At 42.7% G+C, this 20,742-nt stretch overlaps 1 protein-coding gene and 1 pseudogene across 1 annotated transcript; both read right to left on the minus strand.

Moving 5' to 3' along the window:
• LOC123171341 (uncharacterized) overlaps positions 1–3,086 on the minus strand; it is a 127,678-nt pseudogene extending 124,592 nt beyond the window's left edge.
• Positions 3,087–14,072: 10,986 nt separating this feature from the next.
• Positions 14,073–18,248, minus strand: LOC123168631 (protein RGF1 INDUCIBLE TRANSCRIPTION FACTOR 1). The gene is made up of 4 exons (XM_044586512.1): positions 17,863–18,248; positions 15,428–15,502; positions 15,153–15,293; positions 14,073–14,982 (listed from the first exon to the last, which is right to left on the minus strand). The coding sequence occupies exons 1-4, from the start codon at positions 18,031–18,033 to the stop codon at positions 14,605–14,607; spliced, it is 765 nt and encodes a 254-aa protein (XP_044442447.1). The 5' UTR covers positions 18,034–18,248; the 3' UTR covers positions 14,073–14,604.
• Positions 18,249–20,742: the final 2,494 nt, after the last annotated feature.

A 20,742-nucleotide genomic window follows, 5' to 3' on the forward strand; every position in this document is an offset into this window, starting at 1 on the left:
TATATATATATATAGATCCCTCTCCAACACATAGTGCTTGCCAAAAGGAAAAAATGTAAAAAGGAAAGGTGAAGATCACCATGACTCTTGGATGAGGGTAGAAGATAAAAGTAAAAGATAGGCCCTTCGCAGAGGGAAGCAGAGGTTGTCATGCGCTTTTATGGTTGGATGCACAAAATCTTAATGCAAAAGAACTTCACTTTATATTGCCGCTTGTGATAAAGAACTTTATTATGCAGTCTGCCGCTTTTATTTCTTCCATATCACAAGTTCGTTTCAAGCTTATTTTCTTCACACTGATCATACATATTCTGAGAGCAATTTTTATTGCTTGCACTGATGACAACTTACTTGAAGGATCTTACGCAAACCATAGGTAGGTATAGTGGACTCTCATGGCAAAACTGGGTTTAGGATGTTTGGATGCACAAGTAGTATCTCTACTTGGTGCAAAGGATTTGGCTAGCATATGAGGGAAAAGCAAGCTCAACATGTTGGAGGATCCAAGACAATATAACTTCTATTCGGATATAAGAAAACATAACTCGTTATGTTGTCTTCCTTGTCCAATATCAACCTTTAGACATGTCATATTTTAATGAGTGCTCACAATTACAAAAGATGTCCAAGATAGTATATTTATATGTGAAAACCTCTCTTTCTTTATTACTTCCTATTAATTGCAACAATGACCAAAACTACATTTGTCAACTCTCAACAAATTTTATTCATCACACTTTTTATTTGTGAAGTTATTACTCTCCATAAGATCAATATATGATCTTTTTATTCTTTCTCTTATTTTATTCCCTCAAGATCATAGCAAGAAAGCAAAGCCCTCAACTCAAAACTACTCTTTATTATATAACTCAAGGACTCGATTACATAGATAGATCTCGAAACAATACTCAAAGCTAAATCATACTAAAAAATTTATTCTATTAGATCAAGATATAACCAAAAGGATCAAACTAAGAAAAACGATAAAGGTAAATGTGTGATTGTGATACGATACCGGGGCACCTCCCCCAATCTTGGCAGTTGCCAAGGGGAGTGCCCATACCCATGTATTTAGATCTCTTTCTTTGGACGTGGTGATGATGAAGTTGATGATGTTGTGGTGTCACACTTCAAACCCAGGAGGTACTCCAATCTACGAATGATGCTCTGGAGGGCGATGACACGCTCTTGCAACAAAATATTTTCACGAGTTAGATATTTATTCTACACACAGACTGTTGATACGTCTCCAACGTATCTATAATTTTTTATTGTTCCATGCTATATTATATTCTGTTTTGGGTGATTAATGGGCTTTATCATACACTTTTATATTATTTTTGGGACTAACCTATTAACCGGAGGCCCAGCCCAAATTGCTGTTTTTTGCCTATTTCAGTGTTTCAAAGGAAAAGGATATCAAACGGAGTCCAAACGGAATGAAACCTTCGGGAACGTGATTTTCGGAACAAACGTGATCCAGAGGACTTGGAGTGGACGTCAAGCAACCGACGAGGAAGCCACGAGGTAGGGGGCGCGCCTACCCCCCTGGGCGCGCCCTCCACCCTCGTGGGCCCCTCGTGGCTCCCCTGACCGACTTCTTTCGCCTATATATATCCATATACCCTAAAAACATCGAGGAACACAATAGATCAGGAGTTCCGCCGCCGCAAGCCTCTGTAGCCACCAAAAACCAATCGGGACCCTGTTCCGGCACCCTGCCGGAGGGGATCCCTCACCGGTGGCCATCTTCATCTTCCCGGCACTCTCCATGACAAGGAGGGAGTGGTTCATCCTCGGGGCTGAGGGTATGTACCTGTAGCTATGTGTTTGATCTCTCTCTCTCTCTCTCGTGTTCTTGAGGTGGTACGATCTTGGTGTATCGCGAGCTTTGCTATTATAGTTGGATGTTATGATGTTTCTCCCCCTCTACTCTCTTGTAATGGATTGAGTTTTCCTTTTGAAGTTATCTTATCGGATTGAGTCTTGAAGGATTTGAGAACACTTGATGTATGTCTTGCATGTGCTTATCTGTGGTGACAATGGGATATCACGTGATCCACTTGATGTATGTTTTGGTGATCAACTTGCTGGTTCCGTTTGTGAACTTATGCATAGGGGTTGGCACACGTTTTCGTCTTGACTCTCCGGTAGAAACTTTGGGGAACTCTTTGAAGTTCTATGTGTTGGTTGAATAAATGAATGTGAGATTGTGTGATGCATATCGTATAATCATACCCACGGATACTTGAGGTGACATTGGAGTATCTAGGTGACATTAGGGTTTTGGTTGATTTGTGTCTTAAGGTGTTATTCTAGTACGAACTCTATGATAGATCGAACGGAAAGAATAGCTTCGTGTTATTTTACTACGGACTCTTGAATAGATCGATCAGATAGGATAACTTTGAGGTGGTTTCGTACCCTACAATAATCTCTTCGTTTGTTCTCCACTATTAGTGACTTTGGAGTGACTCTTTGTTGCATGTTGAGGGATAGTTATATGATCCAATTATGTTATTATTGTTGAGAGAACTTGCACTAGTGAAAAACGAACCCTAGGCCTTGTTTCAACACATTGCAATACCGTTTGTGCTCACTTTTATCATTAGTTACCTTGCTGTTTTTATATTTTCAGATTACAAAAACCTATATCTACCATCCATATTGCACTTGTATCACCATCTCTTCGTCGAACTAGTGCACCTATACAATTTACCATTGTATTGGGTGTGTTGGGGACACAAGAGACTCTTTGTTATTTGGTTGCAGGGTTGTTTGAGAGAGACCATCTTCATCCTACGCCTCCCACGGATTGATAAACCTTAGGTCATCCACTGGAGGGAAATTTGCTACTGTCCTACAAACCTCTGCACTTGGAGGCCCAACAACGTCTACAAGAAGAAGGTTGTGTAGTAGACATCAACCGTTTCAATAATCCTAAAAGCTTCAATTTCAGTAGGGGTAAGGTGATTGTAGTATGGTTGAAGGATGTCTTCTTCTTCTGTTGCTGCTGGAGGTTGATCTTTCGCGGCCTTCTTGATCTTATCACCCTCGATGGTGTCCCCGGATTCTTCTCCCTTCATGTCCACCTTCATCAGCCAAGCATCCCCTTCTTCTTTGTTGGAGGAGGAGGAAGACCTGATGCCTGGCCTTGAAAACTCTGGCAGAAAACAGCTCAAAATGAAAACAGGGGATTTTGTCATGGTAAGGTGGTCAAAACCTTCGGGAGATTATATAATGAATTTTTATCGACCAAAAGAAGTATTGTGCAAGAAAACGAAGTCCGGAGGGCACACGAGGTGGCCACAAGCCTACCCCCTGGGCGCGCCCTCCACCCTTGTGGTCTCCTCGTGCACTCTTCGGACTGCTTTTAATTTTTCTATTTTTCTAAATATTCCAAAATGGAGAAAAATTGTCACTGGAAATGTTTTGGAGTCGGTTTACTTACCGTACCACATACCTATTCCTTTTTGAAGTCTGAAACGTTCTGGAAACTATCCTTTATGTACTCCTTCGGTGTTATGGTATTAATAATATTTGTCTCAACATTTATGGGAGTACCTGAGATATAATGTTTGATTCTTTGACCGTTACCACCTTCGGATTTGGGCCTTCGGCATTGTTGATTTTGATGGCACCGGAAAGATAAACCTCCTTGATAATGTAAGGACCTTCCCATTTAAAGAGAAGCTTAACTGCAAAAAATCTTAAACGAGAGTTCTATAGCAAAACATGATCACCTACATTAAACTAACGCTTTTGTATCCTTTTGTCGTGCCATCTTTTAACTTTTTCTTTAAACAACTTGGCATTCTCATAGGCTTGGGTTCTCCATTCATCAAGTGAGCTAATGTCAAATAACCTCTTCTCACAGACAAGTTTGAAATCATAGTTGAGCTCTTTGGTTGCCCAATAAGCTTTATGTTCTAGTTCAAGAGGTAAGTGACAAGCCTTTCCATAAACCATTTTATAGGGAGACATATGCATAGGGTATTTATAAGAAGTTCTATAAGCCCATAATGCATCATCAAGTTTCTTAGACCAATTCTTTCTAGATCTATTAACAGTCTTTTGCAAAATCAATTTAATCTCTCTATTGCTCAACTCTACTTGACCACTAGACTGAGGATGATATGGAGATGCAATTCTATGGTTGACATCATATTTAGCAAGAATTTTACGGAAAGCACCATGAATAAAATGTGAACCACCATCAATCATTAAATATCTAGGGACTCCAAACCTCAGAAAAATAACTTCTTTAAGCATCTTAATAGAAGTGTTATGATCAGCACTACTAGTTGGAATAGCTTCTACCCACTTAGTAACGTAATCAACAGAAATTAAAATATGTGTATACCCATTAGAGGAAGGAAAAGGTCCCATATAATCAAAGCCCCATACATCAAATGGTTCAATAACAAGTGAATACTTCATAGGCATTTCCAAACGTCTACTAATATTACCAATTCTTTGACATTCACCACAAGACAAGACAAACTTACGAGCATCCTTGAAGAGGGTAGGCCAATAAAAACCAGATTGTAATACCTTGTGTGCAGTTCTATCTCCAGCATGGTGTGCTCCGTAAGCCTCGGAGTGGCACTTGCATAGGATCTGTTCCTTATCATGTCAGGTACACAACATCTAATAACACCATCTACTCCTTCTTTATAAACGTTTGGGTCATCCCAAAAGTAATGTCTTAAATCATAGAAAAACTTTTTCTTTTGCTGGTATGTGAAACTAGGTGGTATAAATTTAGCAACAATGTAATTAGCATAATCAACATACCATGGAGTATTACGAGAAGCATTTATGACGGCTAATTGCTTATCAGGAAAACTGTCATCGATAGGCAGTGGGTCATCAAGAACATTTTCTAACCTAGACAAGTTGTCTGCAACGGGGTTCTCAGCTCCCTTTCTATCAATAATATGCAAATCAAATTCTTGTAGCAAGAGAACCCATCTAATAAGTCCAGGTTTAGCATCTTTCCTTTCCATAAGATATTTAATAGCAGCATGATCAGTGTGAACAGTTACTTTGGAATCAACAATATAAGATCTGAACTTATCACAAGCAAAAACAACTGTCAAAAATTATTTTTCAGTAGTAGCATAATTTCTCTGGGCACTGTCTAGAGTTTTACTAGCATAATGAATAACATTCAATTTCTTATCAACTATTTGTCCTAGAACAACACCAACAGCATAATCACTAGCATCACATATGATTTCAAAGGGTAAATTCCAATCAGGTGGTTGAACAATAGGTGCAGAAATCAAGGCTTTCTTAAGTATTTCAAATGCTTCTACACAATCATCATCAAAAACAAAATGAACATCTTTTTGCAAGAGATTAGTGAGAGGCCTAAATTTTTAGAGAAGTCTTTAATAAACCTCCTATAGAAACCATCATGACCAAGGAAACTTCTTATACCTTTGATATCTTTAGGACACGACATATTTTCAATAGCATCTACTTTAGCTTTATCAACTTCAATACCTCTTTCAGAAATTTTATGCCCCAAGACAATACCTTCATTAACCATAAAGTGGCACTTCTCCCAATTCAAAACAAGATTAGTTTCTTCACATCTCTGCAAAACTCGATCAAGGTTGCTTAAGCAATCATCAAAAGAAGTTCCGTAAACGAAGAAATCATCCATGAATACCTCAACAATCTTTTCACAAAAGTCAGAGAATATAGCAGCCATACATCTTTGAAAGGTAACAGGTGCATTGCATAAACCGAAAGGCATACGTCTATAAGCAAAGGTACCAAAAGGACATGAAAAAGTGGTCTTTTCTTGGTCCTCTTTTGACACAGGTATTTGAGAGAAACAAGAATAACCATCTAAAAAGCATAAATGTGTATGTTTGGATAGACTTTCTAGCATTTGATCAATAAAAGGTAGAGGGTAATGATCTTTTCTAGTAGCTTTGTTTAATTTACAAAAATCAATTACCATTCTATACCCGGTAACAATTCTTTGTGGAATCAATTCATTCTTATCATTAGGAACAACAGTAATACCTCCCTTCTTAGGGACACAATGAACGGGACTTACCAACCTACTATCAGCAATAGGATAAATTATACCTACCTCCAGAAGCTTTAGTATTTCATTTCTTATCACTTCTTTCATCTTAGGATTTAATCGTCGTTGGTGATCAACAACTGGTTTAGCATCAGGATCCATATTAATTTTGTGCTGACATAGAGTGGGACTAATACCCTTAAGATCATCAAGAGTATATCCAATAGCGGCACTGTGCTTCTTCAGAGTTTTCAATACTCTTTTATTCATGCTCTGAAAGGTTAGCACTAATAATAACAGGATATATCTTCTTTTCGTCAAGATAAGCATATTTCAAAGTATCAGGTAATTATTTAAGCTCAAACACGGGATCACCCTTGGGTGGAGGAGGATCCCCAAGAATCTCAACAGGCAAATTGTGTTTCAAAATAGGCCCTTGATTAAAGAATATTTCATCTAATTCCTTTCTTTCATTCATAAACATATCATTCTCATGATCTAGCAAATATTGTTCTAAAGGATCAGTAGGAGGCATGACAATAGAAGCAAGACATATTATTTCGTCCTTACTAGGAAATTCTTTATCATGGGGTTGTCTATGAAATTTGGAGAAATTAAAATCATGAGACATATCCCCAAAACTTACAGTAACAATTTCTTTCTCACAGTCTATCTTAGCATTAACAGTGTTCAAGAAAGGTCTACCAAATATAATGGGACCAAAATCATCTTGTGGGGAAGCAAGAACAAGAAAATCAGTAGGGTATTTTATTTTCTCACACAAGACTTCAACATCTCTAACGATCCCAATTGGTGATATAGTATCTCAATTGGCAAGCTTAATAATAACATCAATATCTTCTATCTCAGCAAGTGCAATATCATTCATAATTTCTTGATATAAGGTAAAAGGAATTGCACTCACACTAGCACCCACATCACATAAGCCATGATAACAATGATCTCCTATTTTAACAGAAACAACAGGCATGCCAACAACGGGTCTATGTTTATCTTTAGTATCGGGTTTAACAATCCTAGCAGCTTTATCACAGAAATAAATAACATGCCCATAATATTATCGACCAAGAGATCTTTAACCATAGCAACATTGGGTTCTACTTTAACTTGTTTAGGGGGTGTAGGTGTTCTAGTATAACTCTTGCGAACCACAGTTGAAGCTTTAGCATGTTCCTTTATTCTAACAGGGAAAGGTGGTTTCTCAATATAAGCAGTAGGAACAACATGATCAACATTATAAGTAACAATTTCTTCTTCAACTTTAATAGGTTCTACTAATTTTACTTCAATGGGAGGATGATATTTAAACTACTTCTCCTTAGGGTGATCAACATGAGTAGCAAATGATTCACAAAAAGAAGCTACTATCTCAGAGCCAAGTCCATATTTAGTGCTAAATTCATGAAAAGCATCGGTATCCATAAAAGATTTAACACAATCAAACTTAAGGTTTATACCTCACTTATTACCTTCGTCGAGTTCCCAATCTTCAGAGTTGCGTTTAATTCTTTCCAATAAATCCCATTTGAATTCAATAGTCTTCTCCCTAAAAGAACCAGTACAAGAAGTATCAACCATGGATTGATCATTACGAGAAAGCCGAGCATAAAAATTCTGAATAATAATTTATATTGAGAGCTCATGATTGGGGCATGAATATAACATTGACTTAAGCCTCCCCCAAGCTTGAGCGATACTTTCTCCTTCACGAGGCCAAAAATTATATATATAATTTCGATCACGATGAACCAGATGCATAAGATAAAACTTCTGATAAAATTCCAATTTCAATCGGTTGTAGTTCCATGATCCAATATCATCACATAGCCTATACCATGTCAATGCCTTTCCCTTCAAAGATAAAGAGAAGACCTTCTTCTTGACTTCATCCTCGGGCAAACCTACAAGCTTGAATAATCCACAAACTTTATCCACATAGATTAGGTGCATATCAGGATGTAATGTTCCGTCTCCTGCATAAGGATTAGCTAGCAGTTTCTCTATCATACCCGAAGGAATTTCATAATAAATATTTTAAGTACGTTGAGGGGAAACTCTTTGCTCTTCAGGTCGGGGTGAAGATACCCCGAACAAACCCCTCAAAAGATTATTTTCCATTGTAGCAAGTGACAGTAAATTTCAGCACACTATATAAATGTTTCCTTACCAAATTCCACTCACCAAAGGCGCTTCACTCCCCGGCAATGGCGCCAGAAAAGAGTATTGATGACCCACAAGTATAGGGGATCTATCGTAGTCCTTTCGATAAGTAAGAGTGTCGAACCCAACGAGAAGCGGAAGGAAATGACAAGCAGTTTTCAGCAAGGTATTCTCTGGAAGCACTGAAATTATTGGTAACAGATAGTTTTGTGATAAGATAATTCATAATGGCTAACAAGTAACAAAAGTAACTAAGGTGCAACAAGCATGGACGAACTCTTATATAAAGCAAAGCGCTCCCGAGGACACATGGGAATTACTGTCAAGCTAGTTTCATCATGTTCATATGATTCGCGTTCGTTACTTTGATAATTTGATATGTGGCTGGACCGGTGCTTGGGTGTCGTCGTTCCTTGGACAAACCTCCCACTTATGATTAACCCCTCTCGCAGGCATCCGCAACTACGAAATAAGAATTAACATAAATCTAACCATAGCATAAACATATGGATCCAAATCAGCCCCTTACGAAGCAACACATAAACTAGGGTTTATGCTTCTGTTACTCTAGCAACCCATCATCTACTTATTACATCCCAATGCCTTCCCGTATGCCCAAATCATGGTGAAATTTCATGTAGTCGACGTTCACATAACACCACTAGAGAAAAGACAACATACATCTCATCAAAATATCGAACGAATACCAAATTCACATGATTACTTATAACAAGACTTCTCCCATGTCCTCAGGAACAAACGTAACTACTCACAAAGCATATTCATGTTCAAAATCAGAGGAGTATTGAATAGCATTAAGGATATGAACATATGATCTTCCACCGAATAAACCAACTTGCATCAACTACAAGGAGTAATCAACACTACTAGCAACCCACAGGTACCAATCTTAGGTTTTGAGACAAAGATCGGATACAAGAGATGAACTAGGGTTTGAGAGGAGATAGTGCTAGTGGAGATGTGATGGAGATTGACCCCCTCTCGATTAGAGGATCGTTGGTGATGACTGTGGCGATGATTTCCCCCTCCGGAGGGAAGTTTCCTTGGCAGAACAGCTCCGCCGGAGCCCTAGATTGGTTCTGCGCAAGTTCCGCCTCGAGACGGCGACGCTTCGTCCCGAAAGCTTCCTTCTAATTTTTTCCAGGTCAAAACACACCATATAGCAGAAGATGGGCACCAAAGGCCTGACAGGGGGCCCACAAGGCAGGGGGCGCGCCTAGGGGGGTAGGGCACGCCCCCACCCTTGTGGATGGCTGGTGGGCCCCCTGTGGTGCTTTCTTCGCCCAATATTTTTTATTAATTCTAAAATGACTCTCCGTGAAGTTTCAAGACTTTTGGAGTTGTGCAGAATAGGTCTCTAATATTTGCTCCTTTTCCAGCCCAGAATTCCACCTGTCGGCATTCTCCCTCTTCATGTAAACCTTGTAGAATAAGAGACAAAAGGCATAAGTATTGTGATATAATGTGTAACAACAACCCATAATGCAATAAATATCGATATAAAAGCATGATGCAACATGGACGTATCACCCCCCCCCCCCCCGCCCCCCAAATATGGGATTGTTAGTATCCTGCTGCACCCTAGGAAGTTCAGGTAGAAACCTAGCTTTTCCTTCAAGCTATGGATCCTAATATACCAGCACCATATCTCATATGAATTTGTTTCTAACATCCCGCACAACCCATTTTAATTTATTAAACCCCATCCTCTTGCGAAATCACATCAAGAGTGTTGTAATTTACTCCCAATAATAGCCCCGCGGATTTTCCCCTAGCAAGGGTATAGTGCCAATGGAAATCTCTCCTAGTGCATATGTTTTGCAAGTCATTCTAGAGAAAGACTGTCTCATAGTTTCTTGTAAGACCAAAAAATCCACCTTCATATCCATTAGAAGTTCTCTAAGGAATCTTTTTAATATCCTCACCAAAACCCCTAATATTCCAGAAAACACCTCTTGTTTTTTCTATGTATACAAGATCAACTAAGGCCTTTGTCTAAGTCCTTCGTGTGTCTTGAAATATGTCCCAATTGTGTCATTAACTTTGACCCTCAGCCCCACATGCCCCCATAATGTGCATCATCTATTAAACACCATCTGTGAGGTTTATTTATAATTTCAGCATTTGATAAATAAAAGGCCATTTGTTTTTTTTCATATTCCTTCTCAAAATCTATTTTAAAATGTAGGGCACTTTGTTTCTTATGATGGATAGAGTCCAGGTCTTTATGCAAGACCACAACACCCACCATGATGTCCCTATCCATATGAAACCAGTTTGACTTTGGGAGAGGATGGGATGAACCACTTTACTAACTCTGTTCATCTGAACTTTAGTAATGATTTTAATGCTCACATTAAGCAAACATATAAGTCCAAATTTCTGGGTTCGCTTAACATGTTTGGTCTTAGGACAAAAGTCACTATACCATAGTTTAGCCTACAAATATCCAGAACCCCTATGTGGAAATCATATAATAGACCCTTTAAATCCCATTTAATAATATCCCCAAAATATTGATGGAAATCTATAGGTAAACCATCAGGTATTGGGATCTTATTCTTTTCCATTTGGGAGACCACAGATTGCAATTCTTCCATGGTGAAAGGTTCTAGTTATTTATCAGCATCTCCATTGGAAATTTTCTTAGCTTCCTGAATATCTAAAGAAAATTTTGATTCGTCGGCATGTCCAAAAAGCTTCTTATAAAAATTAGCAATGTAATTAAGTGCATTACTTTAACCCTCAATCACCCCTTCTCTTGTTCCAAAGAAACAATTCTATTTTACTTCTCCTACCATTAACTTTGGCATGATGATATCTAGTGTTACTATCACCCTCTTTAATCTCCTCATCTTTGTATCTCTGAAGCCACTTCATTTTTTCTTGGTTCTGGATCATACCAAACTGATCTCCAAGATCTTTTTGCTCACTTCTATCTTGAGCAGTTAAGCCATTAATTTCTACATTTTTATCAATAACATCTTACTTGGCAAGAATTTCATTTTCATTTTTTTTGTACCACGCATTTGCATTTTTGTTCCACTCTCTTACTTTTCTTCTCAAAACTCTTAACGTTTGTTACAATTTCTCTATATTAGATCCTTCGTATTATTAGTCCAGATGTTAGTGACATAATCTTTAAAGACATCCCTTAACATCCAAGAGTTCTCAAATCTATAAATGGGATGAGAGATACTATGAGATCCAGTGTATAAAATCAGGGGAGTGTAAACATCCACCTCCCTCTCTGGAGCCTGTAGGAAGGACAATGGGTAATGACCTTCCCATTCACGGACAGTCAACACTACATCTAACTAAGTAGGATCAATAAGGTTATTAGCCAAGTGAATTTTCTACCATTTAGAGATACTTTCAAGCGAGGATGTTCAATTATAACACTAAAAACAAAACTCCAATGATCAATTGTGTTGGTTTTTCTCACAACATTTTCTAATGATATTGAAATCAATACCCGCCACACATTGCAGGGGATTGTCATGGTATACTCTTGATAAGCCTACTAGGAAATTAGATTCCCTTAAAATTTAGCAATCTTATCAAAATAAGAACCTTATCAAAATAAACAGAAATTAGATTCCCATAAATTTCAACTTGAGTCACGTTAAAGTTGTCGCCATTCACTCCCACTAGAATTCCTCTCGATTTGCCTCTCGGAGGAGAACAATTCAAAATAATTTTTCTTCCTCCTCACAAATTATGTAGTTCATTATTAGTATAATTAGCTTTATTAGTTTCCTGCAAACCAACAAAATCCTCTGCTTTTTCCAAAATCAACTCTCTGGCAAATCTTCTTATAATGTCTTGCCCAATCCCCCTTACATTCCAAAACACACCTACTATTTTCAATATATTAAAAATATTATTAGCTCTTTTTTCTTTTTAATTTCACCAATTGGGAGACTGTGCTTCACAAAGCCAATGGCTAGTGAGCTACCCTCCCTTTTTTTCCTTCCACTAGATTAAAAAAAATGCTCGTAGTTATCTTCTTCAATTCCAGCATCTAAATGATCATTGTCAGAACGTAGCTAAGAAATATCAGCATCTCCAGAGTCAATGGGACCATGAGAGCTGGGTTCCTGAATATGTTTCTCATTAACTATATTTTGGATATAAAAATCTTTCCCAACTTGCTCCATTTTCTCAATAATTTCCAGATTATACTCAACCATTTCAGTTGAACAACCAAGGTCAAATACCCACCATATCAGACATATGTAAAAGATAAGATTTATCATTATTGGGAGGACTATTAGAAAGGTTTTCATTATCATTCTTATCAACAGCTCTCTTTTTAGCCAAATCTTCAATTATGACATCCTCCGCATCCTTAAGCCCTGGACATCTTCTAGGAGGCCCTCCAACATCCTTTTCTGAAACTTCGCCACCCTCACTGCTCCCAACTTGGAGCATGTTAGTTCCAAAAGTGCTTGATTACCATTGTCCATTGTAGTCCACATGTTCCACATAAGAATTACGGTCTTTACCTTTATTTTGGCTATTATCTATTTCCATATCCTCATCCACTGAATCTACCAATTCAGTGGATATCTGGCTTCCCTTTGCTCAATTCTCTGAATTAATTCCTCTAACTTTTTTTGTTATATACTGACCATCACCTCCTTCTTTTTGACAGTTTCCCACTCTATCATTTCATGGTGATATGACTTCGTTGGTGGTATGAAATATCGGAGCTTTGAAAAAAGGCTAGGAATTCAGATTTTGGAGCTTCGTTTTTTTCCCTTTTGTCCTGAACTCCCCTGATGTTCTCTTATCACACATGAAATTTTAAACACACCTAGAAAATTTGGGCTTCCTTGATACCAAAATTTGAAGATCACTAGATTTTACTTGGATTTTTTCAAATTTACTCGAAAGGGTATGAGCTTGGGGCCTGCCATCAATTATCGTTGTTGGCAATGGAGTTTCCCCAGGAATAGAAAATGAGCACTAGTACCTCCATCTGTGTTTATTAGTCTTCATTGTATTTTTAATCAAAGTTTGACCAGATATTTGACTAGCAAAATGTTAATGCATGTCACCAAATATTACATTGCTTGATTTCGTATTTAAATGTACATTTCAAGTATATTATTTTTGTTACATATAACTTATACTTTATTAATTAAAATTATGGTCAAAATATTACCCCCAAAATACACAGGGATTAAAAAACCAGGACGGCGGTAGCAGTAGAGTAGCTGTTTGAATCCGGCGAAAGTTTTCTGCTCGTTCGGATGGGTTTGCACTGGAGAGGCAGGCATGGCACGGAGGGGAGGGACGAGAGGCGAGAGATGGATCTGGGAAACCGACACTTCTCTAGTCCCCAGGAAGCACTGCTTTCGGCCAGTCAGAAAGGTGATACAACAGCTGGCAACCTTGGAGGAGCTGCCCAATGTACGTAGCATGTGCTCCACTGTACGTTAGAACGAGCTGCTCAACGTATGCAACGCCCACAACGCATCCTGGACACATATAATTAACCACACGGTACAAGTCTATCTCTCCCCCTCTGTGATATCTTCGTCTCCATCATCATCATCGAGGACCGAGGCGCTTCCAGGGCAGGGGGCCTCTTTTCTCCAACGTACTACGTAGCACGATTGGGACTACTACTACTACTTGGGAGGCTCCCTGGCCGGCCCGTCCATGCCTGTCAAAGGACACGCACAAAGAGGAAGCTTGCATGGATATGCAGTGTAGACCGACCCAGCCCATGCATGCATGCATGCATGCATAAATGATTCAGAATAGACACGCAACGGAAGCAGCACAATCGCTATCCACATGAACACGTCACAAGTTCAAAACACAGCACTATTATTGATTGTTACATATATGTGGGGACAAATATATATGGTCATGGAAGTGTAAGCCGCACCTGCAGGTGTGCGAGCAACCGTGACCCCCGTTACGTCAAGTACAAAATTGGTGGCCACGTAGACTTTCTGGTGCACCCTGAATCAGGTGCCCCACCAGGCCGTGTGGGTGCCCACCTAGTCCTGTAACAGGGGGGGCGTTGCAAGCAGGCTAATTAGCTTCTTCTCTCTGCTCTCTCTCTCTCTCTCTCTCTCTCTCTCTCTCTCTCCCCCTCTCTCTCACACTCAAGTCTCCTCAAAACACTGCCCTAAGATGGCCCTAGCAGCAAAGACCATCTCCCTCTCCCTCTCACACCCACCAACCAACCAACACCTCTCTGTTTCTCTCTCTACATGCCTAATCATAGGATTACAATTAACGTACTGCTAATAGTACTAGTAGCTAGTAATCAACACACATATATAGGGGGGATGATCGAACTGTACTAGGTAGCGATCCATGCATGCGTGCGTCGATCAGGCGAACGGAGACCTGTGGGGCGCCCCCTTCCTCCTGTTGTTGAGGGACATGACGATCTGGGGGAAGAAGCCCCCCGACTTCTTCTTCCTCGGGACGGGGATGGGGACGTCGACGCTGGCTGCCGCGTCGAAGCCGCGCGCGTTCCGGCTGCTACCGCCGCTGCGGTAGCTGGAGCCGCCGTAGTGGTGCATCGGGTCCTCGAGGATGGAGTTCGGGGTGATCTGCCCGCCGGTGGCGCACCCGTCGTCCAGGATGTCCGCCGACCCGCTGCCGACGCGGAGGTTCTCGAACCTCGGGAAGCAGGCGACGTCGGGCTCACCGGACATGTAGAGGATGTTGGACAGGTCGCCGCCCTGCATCATGACATGATCCACCTGCATGCATGCATGCACCGATATGCATCACTAATCAGCAGATACATTAGATTGTTCTTACCAACCTAGTGTCCATTTGATTTGCGCGATATGCATCACTACTCAGCAGATACATTAGATTGTTCTTACCAACCTAGTGTCCATTTGATTTGCGGGAATCGAGGGAGTACCTTGCAAGAGAGGCAGCAGAAGTGGAAGGGCTCCTGGAGGATCCTGTCGCAGGTCAAGCAGACGTTGCCGGAGCCCTTGAAAGGCCTGGACTGAGGCCTGGGTTTGAGAAATATCACCTTTGCGCTGTTGATGGTGTAGGGCTGCATGGAGAGCAAAGCATGAAAGGAGGAGATTAGGCCACAGCTTTCCACTAGGCGCTCATATGTTGAGGTTTGTTCTCTAAAACGAAGAAGTAGGTTTGCTTTTCTAAATGGCGTGTGATTTATGGAATCACCTGAACAAAGGAGCAGTCGATGAGCCTCTCAAGATCGTCCAGGCGCACCACGTCGTTGTACACGTACCTCCGCACCTGTACACATTTCAAAACTCTCTTCTTACACAAAATGCAGCATGAGCAAAGTAACTTAGTGGAGAATCTTCCGAAAGCTGAGTACCTAGTGAAAAGAGTGTCGTTCGGGTGCGTGAGTGTGAATTTACTGCTCCATGTGATGATGTAATAATGGGCTTCCGTCTGGACGCCGAAGGCAGGCAGGCTGGTGAGTGGTGGACTGGTGAGCGAGCGAGGGAGCGAGCCAGCAGTGGTAATAATTGCGGGCGTTTGACCGGCGGCTCGTCGTCATCCCCACCGTGGGAGACCAAGGACGGGCGTACGTACGTGCGTTCCATCGTGCAGAATGCAGTGGCCAAAAGACAAACACCAAATGGCCATACCACGTACCATCCCCTGGCCCAAGCTACTCTACTCCTCCGGGGAGTACGCAATTTGCAAGCGGCCCATGGCAGGGAGAGGCAGGAACCGATGGCGGCGTCGTCGTCACTGTGGCGTCCCTGAGCGAGTGAACAGCGTCGTCGTCGAGGGCGGAACCATGCGCTTGGACGGTAGCGCGCAGGCGGGGAGCAAACAGTGTGGAGGGCCTTGTTTGGCAACAGGGCAGGCCCTTTTACCATGCACACATCCTCTATGGTAAAACTGTCTCCGCCGTGCTCGCTCGCTGCTCTTCTACCCCTGCCGCACCTGCACGCAGTGACTGCTGCGACGCCTAACAAGATGTACAACAACAGCTGCGATGGCCGGCCGGCCATTTACTCGCCAGCAGCTGGGCTGGGCAGCAGGGTGGATCAGCGGGCGGAAAGGGTGCTTTGCTTTGCTTTGCTATGCATGGCAAAACAATCCGGATAACCCATCCCATTTGTAGGGCGATTTGGGTTTGGGTAGAAGAGACATGAGACCAACCTCTGCACTGCATGAAGATGAAATCAGCGGCTGGGAGGGGAGCAACGGAAGTGACGAGACCGCAACAGTGGAACCACTGTTACCACCGTTAAAATGCAGGCCGGGGCTCTCTCTCAGGCTCTGTGTACATGCAACCGTCTATACATGCCAGCCTTGTGATAGGAGAGAGATATTGGAGGGGAAAAGGTCCGAGAAGATGCGCCTAGTCTACAGAGAGAGAGAGAGACGGGGAGGTGGGTCGCAGTAACTTTTTGCAGGTGGCTGGCTAGTGGGCGGAGGAGGGGCACAGGGACAGGAATGGGTGCGCGGCTCGCATGCAGCAATTGCAGCCGTGCAGAGTAATTATAAAACTATGCTTATTTCGGGGGTGCCGCCAACCCAAGCCAATCCGCGGTGAAAAAAAGTAAACTGCTCATCACAACTCTTTCCTTTCCACTACCACCTCCTTTTTCCTCTGTCCCAATCGTAAAACTTTCTCTTCTGAACTCTAAATAAAAACACTCATTTCTCCTTATCCACATATATATACACACCCTGATGGAACAAGAGGAAGAACATCTACTAGGTACGTAGTAGGGTGAATTGGCAGGAAAAAATAAAAGGAGAACTAACTAGCCAGGAGAGGTAAAAAAATTGGGCAGAGCTGGCTCAGTAATCGCGGTGGAACATGGAGGGGTTAATTAAATGAAACGAGGGGGAGGGGGCAGGGCACAAAGCACGGCGAGACCATGGCCTTGGCCTGGAGAAACGACAAGCGGAAGCCGAAAGACGAGCGCGGGCTTCGAAAAGGGACTTGGGAACTCGGACACGCCGCAATTAAGCCCCAACCACACCAAATCTCCCTCTACTGTGCACGTACTAATTAGGTTATAATACAAGTACTCTACTTAATTAAGGCATGTAGATGCCCGAGAAGGGCTAGCCGGTTTCCCTAGTGTCGAGTAGATAAGCACAGCTCCCCTCTCCGGAGAAACGATGGAGGCACAGCTACTACTCCTCGTGGCAAAATTAAGATGCTCTGCTGGTGTGGAACCTCCCCGTGCCATGTTTAGCTAGTCGTCGTGAATTGCTCCACACAAAACAGCTCTTCAAGCCCGAAAGGCTAATCATCCGATTAATTAGGCCAAGTACGTGTACAGGTGAAAAGGAGAACTTCCTCCTCTTCCCTATCTGTGTGGGTGCCACTGAGACTGAATGACGACCGGAATCTAAGCGAGCAGGGAACCATTTTGGCGACCAGCGCACGGCCGCGCGCGTTTCATACGCACGCCGGGGAGCAAAACCGGGGAGAATTCGCTACCACCAACTCTGGACTCAACAGGCGAATCAAGAACCCCGTAACAGGCATGCATGCAGCACGTGATATGCTCCTACTGCCGGCGAAGGAACCCGTAGATGAAATTGTCGGCGCAAGTCTCGATTTGACGGCCGGGTGAGAGAGGGAGAGAGAGAGAGAGAGTGAGTGAGTAAATTACCTGGATGAGCGGGTGGTGGCGGTGGGCGGGGGCGCAGTGCGGGCAGATGCTGGTGCGGCAGGCGAGGCAGAAGATGTTCTTCTCGTTCTTCTTGCGGCTCTCGTGCGCCGAGCACGCCACGAAGAAGGTCTCCTCCACCAGGCCGCCAACCCACCCAGGCCGCATCCCCATCCTCCTCTCCCCGCCGGCCAATTCCCTCCTCCTTGAGCTCTGCCTAGCTCCCGGCCACGCCCAGCAATTCTCTCCCACCCTGCTAGCTAGCTTGGACCGGAGGGGATCGAGCTCAGCCGTATGTATGTATGCCTGTATATACAGATTGCAGAGAGGGAAGAGAGGGATGATGTTTAATTGGAGTGAGCAGTCGATGGATGGCTGCCGCGTCTATATATAGCGCGCGAGAGGGCGAGGGAGAGGGGCTGGACTAGTAGACGATCTCTTCTTGTGGGTGGTGGCTAATGGCGTCAAGGGGACATACGGCTACGGTGGTCAAAGGAACACCTGGCTGGGCGTCACGGTCCAAGTGTCGGGGACTGGTCCCGCAATTCCCCTAAGCTCACGGGTGTTCCTGCAAGAATCTCCTCATCAGAAATGCCGAGGGCTCGGGTGTGCACTCTACCTGAACATAGGGTGGTTCCTGCAAATTAAGCGCTTGTTAGTTGTTACCACTCTGCGTAGCACTCCTACTACGACTGGACTGCTGATCAGGATAGGGCAGGGTTAACTTAACTTAGCATGATGTCCGCGTGAGATCAGGCCATGTGAATACTACGTTGTTTTGCAGCCAATAACGGCTTCCTTCTCATCTACAGTAGCAACCTGATCTCAGTTCCAAAATGCACTGCATGAGAGAAAAAATGCTGGTGTGATTGAGTTGATGGTGGCATGGTGCTGCTGGCCTTTCTTCTCCGAGGAAAAGGGAGGAGCAATCAACTCTGCCTGCCTGCTGCGTGCGCACCAGCCGGATTCAATGTGAAATCGCCCCGTTTCCCGTTTCTCCTCGGACTGAACCTCCCCCTGCCCAACTCGGGTATAGCGGACAAGCCTCCGGCCTCGATCTGGAATTAAATCTCTACGCTCATCGGGCAATCCGGCATGTGATCTTTCCCACCCTCGCCGTACGTCCTATGAATCTCTCTCTTTTTCAGCCGTGGTTTGCATGCAATTTGAGCCCCGGGACGCTCCGGAGACGACGAGATTAATCATAGTACGGTGGCAGAGTGGCTCCGTCGCCTCGTGGTCGTCGTCGACGCCGCACCACTGCGGTACAAGAAGTAGTAGGGTAGCAGTACCGTCTCTGCCTTTTACGTTTACTGCTGCTTTCTGAGTTCTTGTTTTATGCGGCCGTTTTCTTGCCTTCGTCCCACCAATTTCGGACTTCTTTTGCGGCTCCTCTAGCCTAGGCGCTGGTAGCTAGCTAGGGACGTGGCCTCTAGCCCCGTACGCACAGTGCTGGGTTAGTGTAATTACTAGTAGTACTACTGTGTAGAGTATGTGTTTTTACAGCTGTGTGCATTCGGCCATCGCTTGATCGATCCACGCAGCCCGTGGAATGGTCTTCGCATCCCATCATTTTGGCTCTGTTCAAACGTCTGTGTTCGGAGGCTTCGTGTTGAATCGGTTGTGAATATTACTAAATTCCGTTTGTATAAGAAAGCTAGAATGTACGTGAATACAAATTCGTCTGTTTCAATGTTTTACTGAATTGGTTCATGTAATCCCAGTGAATTTTCAATATCATATCCCGTTTGGATGGTCAACTTTGAAGTTGCACACTAGCATGGTATCAAGATAATACTCTGTTTTTTCGTGCATCGAAACAAAAATTTATACAATGTGTGGCTGTGATTAAATTATTGTATGTTGCAATAAAAATTGCAAATATTCCAGAAATGCAGAGAACATAATATGTTCAAGCAACAACAACCACAAGAACAGTAATAATTCCCTTAGGACAATAGAGCACAAATTCTTTGCAACGACAACAACCACACATGGTAAAAATTTCATGTTCTAAATTCTCAACAATTACAACAACACATAGTTTCAAATTTAGCAACAACAACAGCATAATAGTCCAGATAGGCTCAAGTTCAACAAGACAAACATGAAAGCATCGTCATTTGGGTGAACTCAAAGGCAACAATAAGGACCACTAGTAGAAAAACGAGCATTATGAGCAGCCACTAGAGGCGGTTGTGATCAAGCTGATCAAAGCCACCTGTAATATACCAAGCACGCGTGGTTAATATTACTATAGACAGCTCCGGAGGCAGTTAGAACAATAAAACCACCTCTAGGAAACATTAGAGGCGAATGCTATTTTGTAACCGCCTCTAATTTCTCATCATCGCATGTGATTTGTATGTTGCAACCATCTGGGTCTGGTCAGTACCACGGGGGCGCAGTCTTGGGACTATATTTTCCTTCCATTTCCCCTTGCCCTTTCACATTCTACAGCCAAACCCTAGCTCCAATGACCTAGTTGCATGTCCACCCTTCCGAAGCGGCGCACCACCCATCCACGGCGATGAGATGGCTGATCCGCCCATCCGCGACGGCGTGGTGGCTTATCCGCCCATTTGTGCCGGCATGGTGGCTGATCACCCAATCCAAGGTGACGCGGTGGCTGATCCTCCCATCTGCGGCGGCGTAGTGGCTAATCCATCCATCCAAGGCGGCGCGGTGGTGTTGGAAATATGCCCTATAGGCAATAATAATTGTATTATTTATTTCCATGTTTAATTAAGAATTTATATTCTATGCTATAACTACTGTGATCCAGGTTGTCAGAATCATGATTCTGAATAGGATCGGAACCATGATGGTAGAATCGCAAATCGTAGAATCTTCACTAGTAGAATAGTAGAAACGTAGATTTTA

This window comes from Triticum aestivum, chromosome 7D (genome assembly GCF_018294505.1).
Source record: "Triticum aestivum cultivar Chinese Spring chromosome 7D, IWGSC CS RefSeq v2.1, whole genome shotgun sequence".
Classification (NCBI taxonomy): domain Eukaryota; kingdom Viridiplantae; phylum Streptophyta; class Magnoliopsida; order Poales; family Poaceae; genus Triticum; species Triticum aestivum.